General features: G+C 39.4%; 2 protein-coding genes across 8 annotated transcripts; both read left to right on the forward strand.

The window, feature by feature from the left end:
- The first annotated feature begins 1,003 nt into the window (after positions 1-1,003).
- On the forward strand, positions 1,004-8,274 carry atp6v0d1 (ATPase H+ transporting V0 subunit d1). The gene is made up of 8 exons (XM_029456895.1): positions 1,004-1,207; positions 3,204-3,375; positions 4,692-4,870; positions 5,024-5,103; positions 5,475-5,552; positions 5,848-6,024; positions 6,289-6,366; positions 6,907-8,274. The coding sequence occupies exons 1-8, from the start codon at positions 1,081-1,083 to the stop codon at positions 7,066-7,068; spliced, it is 1,053 nt and encodes a 350-aa protein (XP_029312755.1). The 5' UTR covers positions 1,004-1,080; the 3' UTR covers positions 7,069-8,274.
- Positions 8,275-8,847: 573 nt separating this feature from the next.
- foxr1 (forkhead box R1) lies at positions 8,848-13,130 on the forward strand. Of its 7 annotated transcripts, none has more exons than XR_003834173.1 (7): positions 8,857-9,128; positions 9,393-9,485; positions 9,943-10,175; positions 10,256-10,324; positions 12,034-12,161; positions 12,428-12,638; positions 13,057-13,130. XR_003834173.1 is itself a non-coding variant. In XM_029456924.1 (7 exons), the coding sequence occupies exons 1-7, from the start codon at positions 9,008-9,010 to the stop codon at positions 13,083-13,085; spliced, it is 906 nt and encodes a 301-aa protein (XP_029312784.1). In that variant the 5' UTR covers positions 8,862-9,007; the 3' UTR covers positions 13,086-13,130. The 7 variants fall into 7 exon arrangements, 6 of the variants coding, with proteins under 6 accessions (XP_029312777.1, XP_029312816.1, XP_029312767.1 ...); XM_029456924.1 differs by having other exon boundaries at positions 8,862-9,128; positions 12,406-12,638; XM_029456917.1 differs by lacking the exon at positions 13,057-13,130 and having other exon boundaries at positions 8,848-9,128; positions 12,484-13,030.
- The last annotated feature ends 1,119 nt before the right edge of the window (positions 13,131-14,249 follow it).

A 14,249-nucleotide genomic window follows, 5' to 3' on the forward strand; every position in this document is an offset into this window, starting at 1 on the left:
GGACTGTTGAATTCGACTGTGTACCTAAAAAACTGTAAAAACTGGTTTGAAAAAAATGCATGAATAAAATGTATTTCATGCTATTCAAATTTAGTTGCACTCTTACTTCATGCAGGATTTTGCAAACAAAAATAAATGTCATAATTATGCTGTTAAGTTTTGAATTCTTAATTTTGCTCAACAAAGGGGATTCTATCTTTCCTCCTCAATAGTCTCGTCGTTAGAGTGGAGGGCTCTGCAGTTGGTGATTAAAACCGTCAAGAACATCATTGGTATCTATCGAGCATTAGTGATATCAGTGAGGTGCCTGCAAAGAGACCAAAGGATATTAAAAGACAATATGCACCCCAGCCACAGCCTCTTCACCCTGCTGCAGCTTCTTTCCTCAGGCTGTGAGTCTCCTCAATGCATCCTCCGCGCTTCACCATAAATAAATGGCATGGAACTTTCTGATATGCTGGTTGTGCATACAATATATCACCATACCACTACCCTCATTCCCACTATAAACCGAAGTCTCTCAATGTATATACGTAGTATACTGTATACTAATTTGTACATAAATAACTGTATATGTTATGTTATTTTCTTTTCTTCTATTGTAATCTTTTCTAATTCAAACCTCTGCTGGCTGTTCTTAACTCAAAACTAAAAGTGAGCGGCATCTTGCAGTCAGGGCCCCTCAACGCTGGAACTCCCTGCCTGAGGATGAGAGACTTGCAGAATCAGTGACTTCTTTGAAATTACTTCTCAAAACTTATCATTTGAAAAAAGTGTTTTATTAATGCTAGCGCATCATCTGATTTTCAACATGTTTTATTTTTTTATTATTGTTGGCATTTTATTTTATTTTAACTTGTATTGTTCTAATTGTCACTTGTATAGTACAGAAGTATAATAAGGAACAGAAGTGACTAAAATGCAAACTGTGCAATCCTCTGAAGAAACGCGCGCACACGCACACGCACGAGCAGATGACAGGTCAGATGACGGTCACATGGTCCAGTCAGCTGATGCCTACGCTAACAAGCCGGACTGACGGTTCTCCAGCGGCAGAGACAGATCTGACGGTCAGACAGGATGCCTTTCTCCGAGCTCTATTTTAACGTTGATAACGGCTACCTAGAGGGGCTGGTTAGAGGATTCAAAGCCGGAATACTGTCCCAGGCGGATTATTTGAACCTTGTTCAGTGTGAGACCCTGGAAGGTGAGTTAAAACAGGCGCTAGCAAAACGGCTATTAGCTAGCCGCACAGGGCTAATTCAAGCTAACGCTGCTGTCAGTCTTAAAGCTAGTTGGCTCGGTTTACGTCAACGATAATGTTTATTTTAATTGCACTATCCAACACTCTGTTTTTATGTTTGTCCCTTAGTGGTAGTCAATAAGCGTCACAATGACAATGTGCACAGATTAAATGGTATTCGGTATTTGTTTTTTTATAAAGCTTACTATCCTCTAAATCCTAGCTAGCTAGGTACCTAACGTAATGCTAAGCCAATAGCGTTTTTGTCGTATATTGTTCAATGACGTACATTTTTAGAGGAAGTGAAATTACAATAGAAATATGTTTTACACAGTTACGTTAGACACTACAGTTTTGACCAAATGGCATGTTTCATTAGCTTTATTACTCTGACACTCCCGCAGTTTATTATGGTCGTTAACGATTAAAGTCACTGCTTGTGACCGTTTTCTGGTCAACATCAATATGACTGAGATTGTATGACAGTTAACTCTTACTTGTAACGTTGTAGACAAAAGGTGGTATGAGTAAACAGTCTGTAAAAGGATCACGTAGAGTGATTTTATTAACTTCCATAAAATAATAATAATAAGCTTTATTTGTATAGCACCTTTCATACAAGAATTGCAGCCCAAAGTGCTTCACAGCAGAAACATAACAATTTGACCGAATAAGAGTATTTACTGTTGATGTAAATGAGTCTGAAGTACCATTACAAAATAGAATTAAAATAATATGAAATAGCCAGAATTAAAATAGTCTAAAATAGAATTAAAATAGTATAAAATAACATTGACACACCATTCTTATAAATGTTTTAAACTATCAGAGCCATATTTTGAAAATATGAGATCAACAATGGGCCCCTGTGACCCTTCAACTGGTTTACTCCCTTTGCTACCCATTCCTGGTAGTCTTTGTATTTACGTTTACAGTGTCAACCTCTTTATTGACCTTTTAACGTATAAAACACAGACGTCTCTGTGAGTCCAGATTCTTTTGGCAAACTCTTGGTTAAAGCCCGCTTCATAAACAAACCCCTGTTTGTTAAGTTTTATGAAACCTATCGGTTAAAGACAGTTTTTCTCCAATATATTCTTTAATCTTTCACTTTTCCACTAATTGTGTAAAGAACATGTAAACACATTTATCAGAGAAACTTCCTCTTGAAATTAAATGTTATCAGTCACATTGGATTTTTCTTTAGTTTAATTTTCTTTTTGTTGAAGTTACATAAAGTATTTAAGACAAGCCTTTATTGATCTCGAGTTGTGCAGCAACACAGGGACAGACATAAATACAGGTACATAGAGAAAGGTAAAAATATATATAATGTACGTTAAAATGTATTGATATGGTATAGCATTATGTACAATATAGGGCAGCAATATAGCACAGTATATACAATTTAATATAGTATGATTAATAATATAGTTTTCACAACAAAGAGGTAAGCTTCACTGTGATGGTTTATACATGTCTATATCAAGTCTCTACAAATGAATGCATTTTTATACCAAAGTGAAATTAAAACCAATATTTTATCTGTATAATTAAACGGTTAAATTGGCAAATTCACTTGAATTACTTCGTTGGGGCACACCTGTACATAGGGAGCTCTGATTCTCCCAATGATGCTCCTCACTGACCGGTGAAAAGAAGTGCCTGATGCCATTTATGATATCTGTCTGCTGTCCTCACCAAGTTAACAGAGGGGTTTGTTTTGCATAGAGAATTGGACATTGTAAATTGGCTGACTGCAAAAAAACTAAATTGGCTAAAACATGCACACATAGCAGTATGGGTCTGTTTATCATGTTCTGAGACACAACCGTTTGTAGATGAGCCGCGACATTTCCAAATTCATTCGTCCTGCAGCTTGATTTTTAGGTTTCTTTCGGACTTAGTTACTTCAATAAGAACAAGGCTTTTTTCTAATCAGCTTGTGTCTCTCCCGCAGATCTGAAGCTCCACCTGCAGAGCACAGACTATGGCAGCTTCCTGGCAAACGAGGCGTCTCCTCTCACCGTGTCTGTTATTGATGACAAGCTGAAGGAGAAGATGGTGGTGGAGTTTCGCCACATGAGGAACCAGTCGTACGAGCCTCTGGCCAGCTTCATGGACTTCATCACGTAAGCAAAAAACTGTTTTAAAATAACTTCCATCGTTTTGAACTATAACATTTCCTGTTAAATGTTTCTCATGTAGGTTTAAAGTTGCAGTAAATGTATTTTTCATAGTGTATTCTGTTGTTTGCTGCTTGTTAACACTTAATGTATGTAATTCACGGAGCTATTATCTTTAGACTGCACCAGTACAACATAGTGAAATATTCTGGATGTCTTGCATGTGAATAGATTTCCCCAACATTCAGTTGATACCGACCTTTTTCACGTGAGACCCTTGTGTAAACCATGACAATGGCTACCATAGTTTGACCCTGTGATGTGATGTGCATGTTTGAAAGTGGCCTTTTCTGCAGGTTTGTCAGCCAGGGGATTGACTGTATCAACATTTGTAAAATGCTGACAATGTTAATGTGCATCAAAGTGCTCATTAGCTACAAGTCACACATTTAACAATTTTGAAAAAGCATACCGTAAGTTTTCCAGTTGATTTCCTACCAAAAAGACAGCCACTGGTTTGAGTTCATTTCACTACATAATGACAACTAGCTTGGAGATATTTCTTTGAGGTTGCCAATCCCTAACAGTGAATATTCAGTCACCTTCCTTTTCTTTGTCAAAGTCATGTTATCTTGTGGTACTACAGCTGCAAGCAGGGACTGTTATGAAAACCTGTTGGTGCATTCAAGTATGCTCTGACGTCTGAGAACTGATGGTCAATAGCTGTAAAGCAATCCATTGATGACTTATGTTGTTGGAAAAGATAAAAGCAGACATAAACACAATTAAAAGTGTCTGTGTCTTGCGTTAAAATACATTTTGCTAGTAGTCGTTGAGTGTCCTTGAATGCACCAGCAGGGACAATCTTTATAGGGATTCCTGCCTGTAAATGCATTACAATGACTCTATTAAATAAATAAAGGTTCATATAATCATTTTAGCAGCTTTTCCAACACTAGCTGTGTTAAAACAAAGTAATCTGATTGAAAATTTACGCATTTTTCACACTTAACTAAAAGTGTCAGGTTTGGTGTTATTCATCATAGTTTTCGGCAGGTTTCTGAGAAACAAATCCGGGTACATCTGTCGGCCATTAAATTGATCAGGCTTCAGATTTCCTGTTTCAGCAGGTTGCTTTTTTTATTCTGTACTTGCTGTCGGACGTATATGTTAATTTTAAACAAACATCAAAAGTTAAGGAAATGGTGTTAAAAGGAAAGTTAATCCCACAGTGATTATGCTACCAGATAGTTAGCATAGAGATAGACTTGGCTTCTCCGCTTTGTCATGACAACGCCTCTCCGCTCACCTTGTGTCTTCAGGTACAGCTACATGATTGATAATGTCATCCTGCTGATCACGGGCACCCTCCACCAGCGGGCCATCTCTGAGCTGGTGCCAAAGTGTCACCCGCTGGGCAGCTTCGAGCAGATGGAGGCGGTCAACATCGCCCAGACCCCCGCCGAGCTTTACAACGCCATACTGGTGGACACGCCCCTGGGTGTGTACCTCCATTAAAACCTGTTATTAAAATAAATGAAAAACTGAATAGAAATGTCTGTTGCAGAACAGCAGATGGCACCAAAGCTTAACAAAGCATTCATCATGTTTTATATTATATTATATTGTAAATTCTTTCTTTTTTTCTTTTCAGCTGCTTTCTTCCAGGACTGCATATCTGAGCAGGACTTGGATGAGATGAACATTGAAATAATCCGTAACACACTTTACAAGGTGAAGCATATTATAGTTATGATCATAGTTATGATAAATGTACTTAATGCAAGTGCTTAAAAAAGGGTGGAGGCAGGATGAACTGAAACAGCAGCAAGAGATACAACAAGGTACATTTAATGAAGAGACTCTAAAAGGCAGAATATTACAATTCTAACAGATTTTAGATACGGTACTCACTAAAATTGCAATTTTCTGTTGAATATTGCAGCTATGTAATTTGAAAGACAATATTCATTGAGATTAGTTGTATATTATAATTTGATATGTTTTTTGATATGTAGTAATATTTTAAACAACTGCAATGAATTTGTTTATGTATTTTTATTTGTTTTTTTGGTTGCCTTACATTTTGGACCCTGTCCTCTCAGGCTTACCTGGAGGCTTTCTATAAGTTCTGCTCCAACCTGGGAGGAACCACGGCCGACACCATGTGTCCTATTCTGGAGGTGAGTCTACGCTCCATAAAGCGTGAAACAAACAACTCAAACACATACACACGCTTAACCACACAGCTGGTTCATTTTAAAATCTGCTGGTCACTGATGTCTCCATTTGTTTGCTGTTTGTCAAATTTGGGCGCTTTTTGTTTTATAAATTAGCATTTTGTAGTTTTTATTCATTAGATTGTTTTCTAAAATCTGATATCTCTGATTTGTATTATGTAGAAGTGTGTTCAGGTTGACTCATCCGTGTGTACCTCTATATGAAAATGCTCCACTGACCTTCTCATTTTTGCTGCAGTTTGAGGCCGACAGGAGAGCCTTCATCATCACCATCAACTCGTTCGGCACAGAGCTGTCCAAGGAGGACCGCGCCAAGCTCTTCCCCCACTGCGGCAAACTTTACCCAGAAGGCCTTGCTCAGCTGGCCCGGGCAGATGACTACGAGCAGGTCAAGGCCGTCGCTGATTTCTATCCTGTAAGTCCAAAAACCAGCTGCCTGCTGAGATCACCTCAGGTGTGAGATATTTGACTTCTGTACTTGGACGGATCCCCCTGATTTCTGTATACAAAGTTAAGGAAATGCAGTCAGTGTACCTGAAGAGACCATTTTTAAATCAGGAGAGACTATTAGTCTTTGTCAGTCTTGTATCTCCAGTTCCCTGTTTTTTGTTTTCATGTTGGTGTCTGTTACAGTTACTCACTATCATTGTCAATATCTCTGAACCTCGTGTGTCCTCAGGAATACAAGCTGCTGTTCGAAGGTGCCGGCAGCAACCCAGGCGACAAAACATTGGAAGACCGTTTCTTTGAGCATGAGGTGACACACACGTGATCAGACACGCACTCAATCCCAAGTAGAGAAGTAACGTACACCTTCTGTGCACAGTGTCCAGCATTTATATTCGAAACGCGAGGTGTATGCTGGCCGCTAAGTGTCCTGAGGCTGAACAATTTGCAATAATCACAGTCACGTTTGGCTGAAAGTATATGAAACCTGACCAAATGATATTTAGAGATGGGCAAACGTTTTTACCAACATAAACAAATGACACAAACAATCATTCTGGGTATGGATATATTTGTTTTGTTTTGTTTTGACCAATTGTAACCGAGATAAATACAGAGTGGGACATTTTACGGTTGAATAATCAACTTGCTGTCTGGTGGACAAACTATGCAATGGAGACGCTGTTTCTAAATAACCTCAAAACTACTTTGACATTTCTGTGCCCCAAGTCCTTATCAGCAGACACGTGCGGATACTTTCTGCAATAAGCTAATATAGGCCGATTATTAGGAGTGTGCTCGTCATGATCAGCTCTCATCTTCCTGCTTCTTTTCCTCTTCCTCCTTGCAGGTGAAGCTGAACAAGCTGGCCTTCCTCAACCAGTTCCACTTCAGTGTTTTCTACGCCTACGTCAAGCTGAAGGAGCAGGAGTGCAGGAACATCGTGTGGATCGCCGAGTGCATCGCACAGCGACACCGCGCCAAGATCGACAACTACATCCCCATCTTTTGAGCCTCCTCTTCCTCTCTCTGCTTTCTTCCCATCATCTCATTCAGTCGTATGTCTTGAACATTGTCTCCAGTCCCACCTTGGTGTTACGTGGTTCTGATGCTTTGATGCTAAATGTTCTGCATTCTTCACTCGCAGGTGTAAATTGATTCTCGACATCTGAATCTCCTGTTGTAATGGGAGTTCCAGCCTGGCTCATCACTGCTTACAAAGTGAAACACATAATCAACTTAAATACAGAGTGTTTAGCTGGAAAAGAATCAGAATGAAGGAGCCTGCTCCAACAGAGGTGGTTTTTGCTTGTTTAATCAGCTCAGCAGATAAAGGAGGCAACTCATTTGACTTTCAAACAATCGCGTCTGATTGTCTAAACTTTCTAAAGTGTGTTGTTTCTTGTGGCACGCACTGTCCACCTGACACACGGGCTAAATACACCAGAAGAAGAATTTGCAATTCACTAAGTTCAGGAATGAACCTTCCAGCCACCAGGACAGAAAAGCCTTTATTTGTTTTACCCTGAACTCCCAGCACAACAAACACCAACCATCTTTTGAGATGATGTTAATCTCCAGGCTCATGAAACACTTAAAGGTGCACTTTACTGTATGTTTTGGATCTATCACCTACCAAAAAACAGTAAAAAACAAAACAAAAGTTAATGTCCCAATTGTGAACGTAACACGTCCGCAGAACTTCAACCAGTCATTAAAACATTCCTCTGCTCAGCGTCAGTCTCCACCAGGTTCTATATAACCTGTTATTTCTGTTTTAGTGCTAGCTTTTGTCAGCATGTCTGATCATTACTGTGGTTTTCCCCAAAAATCTAAACGAGTGAAGTGTGTGTGAGCCTCCATCTGATTTGCTGTCTTAACTAGATTGTTGTTAGATATTAAAAATACAGCTGCTGAACAGGAGCTTCCAGTCCTCGCCGTCCCTGTTCCTCTGTGAACTCTTGAGTTTCTGTAAATTAACGTACTGGAATGAGGCGATATCTTGTGAGTATTTGAGCGACTTAATGTTTAAACTATACAAAGATATATAGATATTTAAAGATGAATATATGATTTGTTTTATTTCATGCTGTAAAAAATGTTTTGTTTCTGTTTCGATCTGTTTCTTACTTGTGAAATGTGTACTGTAAATGTGACAAAAATAAATAGACTAAACTGCATTAATGCAGGTCTGGAGATATAAAAACAAAAACTCAAACGGCTTTGAAATATATTTGACTAGTTTGACGTGTTTGTGACAGATGGAGAGAGAGAGAAGTGAAGTTTTCAGAGTAGGGATAATTATAATAATTGTATGTGTACAATATGTATGTTTGAAGAGTCAGGTTTTGTAAATGCTAATAGCAAGGCATCATTTTAAATCCATAAAAACTTTTTTAAAACCTCAGTTGTAGAACTTAGTCAGATGTTTGCTCTGCTGCAGACAAGAGAGCCAGCAGAATGCTGTGTAAATTAAAATGTCTAAAATACGTACAACTAGATCTTACGATGGGATCACTCCACCTGCAACGCAGGGTGTAAAGTGGGGGGGGGGAATGGCTTCTGGTGCCCTTTCTTGAACCACATCCATCTTCAAATTAACCTTCATATTATCTCAACTACACACCTGAAACATTACTTGACTGCATCTTGCACAGTTGTGATTCAGTCACAGTGACAAAATCTGTCTTCTCACAGACATAAATATTAACACCTTGCAAAGTACTCCAAACCTCTAGATCTACTTCAAATGTAGCTTTAGGCACAAATATCTCCTGATGAGATCAGATTGAACGCAGGCTCATCTCTTTACATTTAATTGAATCCAATCAGGCTGTTGAGCTCCAGCTGTTGTAGCAGCAGCCTGCAGGGCTGTCGGTGAACCTGCGACTCTTATCAGAGAGTTTCTGAACAGAACTGTGAGGGAACAAACGCATGAAACCCATCCAGCCATGACTTTGCAGCTTAAAACCAAAGCTCGACTCTTCGACCTGCACTGCTCTGTGGGCCTGACGGATTGGGACATGGACAATGAGCTGAAACTGACAACAACCAGCGACCAGTATTACCATGGTGACTGTTTCACTTTACTCTGTAGTTTGGCTTCACAGTAGGTTAAATGGTGATTGTCATTCACTCACATTAAATCCATACAGCACACAAAATCACGGAGGAGGAATTAGTTAAAACGGGTCATCATCAGAGAAAGTCTTTGTTACATTCAGGAACAGTGACTTGAGTCTGGAGGTCAAATCGACTGATTAAAAGTTCAATATGTGCGTTTTGTCAGTGTGCATACGTTTGTGTGTCAATGTGTTAATCTATCACTGATGACAGATGACAAACTGAATGATCAGTATGTGGTCCAGAGGCCTTCTGCAAGAGCTTCAAGAAGAAAAGATGAATTCATTTGGTACGATAAAACGTCAGGTGAGCCGAGATAAAAAACATCCAAGTTTCTCAATGAATGTTTGTGTATTACGTGCTGATTCAGCAGCAGCCTGTCCAGTCGAGTCGCTTTAATGCAGGATTTACTTTCAAAGCTTTCTACTTTTTTGTTCTAGTACTCTGTTTCCCCACTTTTCAATGCACGTTTTGAACATCATTCTTATCTTATTATAATTATCCTGTGTTAAGTTTCGGTGATGCTCACCACATGTGTGTTGTGTATCCTCGAGGCTCAGAAGATTAGTTTATTTTGGGAAACGCACTTTCTTGTTCAGTCTTAGCTGAGAAGATTGATGTCCGTCTGAAAGAGAGTGGCATCGCTCTTCTCTTGTAACTCTTGGCGAGAAAGTGAATAAGTGTACATGTATTTCCCAAAATGTCACTCTTCCTTTTTGTTGTAGCACATTGAATGGCTTTCATTGTTCGTTCTTTCCTTTAGACACCTTTGTGAAGCCAAACCTGTGGCTGCTGGTGAATCCCAATATCGCCTGCCCGATCCAGTACGGAGAAAATGCAGCACATCTCCAGACTCTCTGTGAACCTGCTGATGAAATCAAAACGCCTCAACTGAACCCTGCAGGGACCCAGCATCATCTCAGCACAGAGCGCCACAGGTTTGCCCCCCAGAATGCTCCTCTCCAGGAGGAACTGCTGCACTCCACTGACTACATGGTACAGATATATGGCACTGTTCTGTTTTACTGTGCGTCTGTGTGTGTTGGGAATGTAATCCCACCATCTTTGCCTATTAGATCAAGAATAAAGAAGTCTCCTGTGCACCAGCCAAGAACAGACGCAAGGGAAGAACCCCGAAGGCCCGGGTGAGAACACTGGGCTGATCCACATTCCTCCAGCGGGATATAGGGAGCTCTATAACCACTTCTTTTTTTAAAAGGCCTAAAAACCTATTTTCACAATTATCATCTTTATATGAGTGATGGGCTTTTACACAAACGTATAGCGTTTTATACAGGTGACTTCTGTGTCATCTGTTCTCTTATCCCTGGTTTGAAGTGGGTGCGGGCTCTGTTGGGGAAAATATAGAGTCACCTACTTCTGTGCACCAATCAGCATTTAGCAATATTTAGATCAAAATGTGGAGACAGTTGTCAATCTGATGAAACAACAGCCAGACTGACCCGATGAAGCAGATTATCAGAGTTAATCTTAACCCTCTATGGTATGCATGGTGATGCCAGTTTTGAGAAAAAATGTTTAGTGATTTTTTGTCATAGAATAGACCGAATAGACATCTAAAGAAATTTCCAATAAATCATTTTGGGGGGGTCTTTGTGGGGGGTACGTTGCCTTGAGGCAGCACCGTACCGTAATGGTAAGTAATGAAAAAAGAGTTATTGTTTCAAATTTGAACAACATTTATTTAAAAACGCATGGAAAATACTAAATAGCCTCAACAGGTGCATGCCACTTAAAATATGAAAATAGTTATTTTTAATATTTGAACAAGATTACATGTCTGAACGTTGCCTGCAGGCAGCATTGTACATTGTGGAACCACCCATTGGAATGAATGGGTCGAGAGTTTAAGCATATTATATCTAACTATCTCACTGCTTATGGAAATTCATGAAGCAGTTCTTCTCAGCAGTGAAGTATACTTCACTTAAGTGACACACTTTGAACACTGCACTTTCCCTATACCCTTACAAACAGGATATTTGCACCGGCCCTTTTTCCCCACCCACAGAGGCCAAAGGTCAGGGTTGACCTGACACAAAGGCAGGGGCTCTGCCCTTCTTCTCATCCAGGTCTCAACATTCTGTGATGGTCAACCCTCTTCGTCAAGACTTTCCTCTCGTTGCAAAGGCAACTTGCAACTTCAGCTTTGAACTTCAGCAAACTGTACACTTTTCTTTGGGATGCCAAAGTCTTGCAGTCCCTGCGGTACAGGAGCCACACATTCACTAGAGTCAGATCCATCATTTATCCAATTTACCTTAATGGTACGGTGTTGCCTTTAGCCAACATTTGCATTTTATCAAGTTTCCATTACTTAATTAGCAAATAAAGTACATTAAACTATCAGAAATTAAGCTTTACTTATCTATTCTTGTGAATATATTTTTTTCTGGATTGAAAAGGGCAGGAAATTACGTTTTCAGACCATTTTTGAGCAGAAAAATGGCTGAGCTGATCCTTGTGCAACAGACTGCAAAGAAAGTATTCAGCATGGCCCCCAGAGACTCATGTGATATTTAAACACTGCAATTGGTTCCTTATGGTCCTGCCTCTTATTAAAAGTATTGCATTATACCTGGGGATGTATTGTGGGAATGTAAAAGGCCAAACATGGGTATGTTGCCTGGAGGCAACAATGTACCATAGAGGGTTAAAACATAACAATGCTTTTGTCCAAACTTTCCTTTTGTTTGTTGCTTAGCAACGTTGTCAATAAAAATAAATGTAGTTTTTTTTTTTTCCCAGATGCTCTGTGAAATGTTAAAATGAAGTGTCATGCACGAGCACCAGAAGAGTAATGAATGGGCTTTTAATTTGTTTTGGCCTCCAGGACAGTAAGACCCTGAAGCCAGGATGCTGGCCTCGTCCACCTGTCAACTACTGCATCCTCATCGCTTTGGCGCTCAAGAGCAGCCATACTGGGAGCCTCAAAGTCCAGCAGATTTACAGCTTCACCAGGTCAGAATTTGATAGTTTGGTTAAAAAAAAATACACATATGGGTTTGTTAAGATTAAGGCCCAATCCCATTATGTTAGACAACATGCATTATGTAGGCTAATTGGAATGCACCTAATCGTACATCTTTTTGAAGTATCTTTAAGGCAAACAATTGTCCCTTAAAGTGCCTTTATGTAACTTCCAATAGTCAAGTTGCATTGGAGCATCCCCGTATTCCTCAGATTCCTCCCTGTCCTTTCCCAGAGAGCACTTCCCCTTCTTTCAGACGGCTCCAGATGGCTGGAAGAACACCATCCGACACAACCTTTGCTTCAATAACAGCTTCCGCAAAACCTGCAACCAGCTGTGCCGAGATGGCAAGAGGAAGTCGTGTTTTTGGCACCTGACTCTGGACGGCCACCGCCGTCTAAAAGACGAGATTCGCACATTGACGGGAGAATCCTTCAAGCAACTGGGGAGGAGCATGTCCCGCCCAGGTGAATGTGACAAATTACTCTCAGGGAATGAATTCAACATCTCTAACACAGGTGCTAACACTGCGGTCGCTCTTCACTGGCCACACTTACAACAACCTGTAACTTCAGCTCTTACTGATGTTACTTGAGGGAATTAAGTGAGTGATTTAGATGGTATTTATGATCAATTCAGGTCAACAATTCACTACAGAATACCTTGGGGGTTTGTAAATATTGGACATTGCTGATTTTGATTTTCAACAAAGTGCTGCAGCAACACACTTGAAACAAGTAAAATTGAGCTCAACGTTTATAAAAATGAGTCCTGTGGGGCTTAGTAAGTTACAAAGCTTTACATTTTAAGACTTAATCAAGTGAGATGTTGCATGTGACAGACAGGAAATATGTATTACTAATGACTGTTTTCGTTTTGTTTCAGATGTAATTCAGAGTTTATTTGCACTGTGATTGCTGTTTTAAATCAATGCATAATAAAACCTTGTATGCAGAGTGTGTGTGTGTGTGTGTGTGCGTGTGCGTGCGTGCATTTTGTTTAATTCTTGTAAATATTTGGAAAGCATTTTGATTGACCTATAAAAGATATGAGCAGAATTTCTTTTTTTAATTTGAAGGGTGGTTGGATCCAACAAGTAAAGGAGGACAATACTAGTGCTTCACTTGTTTTATTGGCTCACATGCTTGACTTTGAAATGAAGGATATGCTAACCTTTTCACTTTTACATTTTCTTTTTTTTTTTTATTCTGCTCCATAGATTTTGGGAGATTTTAGGTGCAGCCTTCTTTTACTCCAAAAGATACTTGCACAAAGTCATGGTTTAAGTTAAACATTCCTAAAAAAATTTTTTTGTGAATTTGTTCAAGTCCAATTGAGAGCGAAGGGTTAGGGTTTGACTTGAAATGGGAAACGAACGGTGTTCACCTGTGTTAAAAGGTCGACTATAATAACGTCATCTAATTTTCTCTTTTGCGCCCGACATAATTTCCACAACCACTAGAGGTCGCTGGCACTTGGAACATAATCACACATCATATTGATGCACTTTCAGAAACAACTGATTCTGTCTGACTGGTTCTTCTTGGAAGGGCAATCTGTTTTCAACAAAGTACAGATTTCTTTCCCCCACTGTGCTGTTTTATGTTGAAATGCTCTGTTGGGTAAGTTTGCTAAATAAATTCTTAGCTATTTGAGTTGGGACAGGCGCAGGACTAACAAACATGGCAACCTATCAAGTGTCAGCAAGCTGGACTACAAAGACCGATAGAGGATTTTTGAGGCTGATACCCATATTGACATTAGATCTTAAAACGTCCAATAATTATATATCGACTTGTGACAAATATTTTTGATAAAGTTTCCTTACATTTGATATTCAAACAGTTTAGACCAACACATATATCGACTGTTGAATCAACTTATCACAGATCTATAGAATTTAGAAACTTTAAAAAAAAAAAAAAATCGTTGCCATTTTTCTTCTTCAATTTCTGGTCATTTACTGGCTGACATTCATGCCAATGCTGATATATCTGCAATGAGCTAATATCAGCCAGAGTTTTAAAATCCTGTCTCACTGCTTTAAACCACTTTGCAATGTTTTCTGATAAGGCTTC

This window comes from Cottoperca gobio, chromosome 3 (genome assembly GCF_900634415.1).
Source record: "Cottoperca gobio chromosome 3, fCotGob3.1, whole genome shotgun sequence".
Lineage (NCBI taxonomy): Eukaryota > Metazoa > Chordata > Actinopteri > Perciformes > Bovichtidae > Cottoperca > Cottoperca gobio.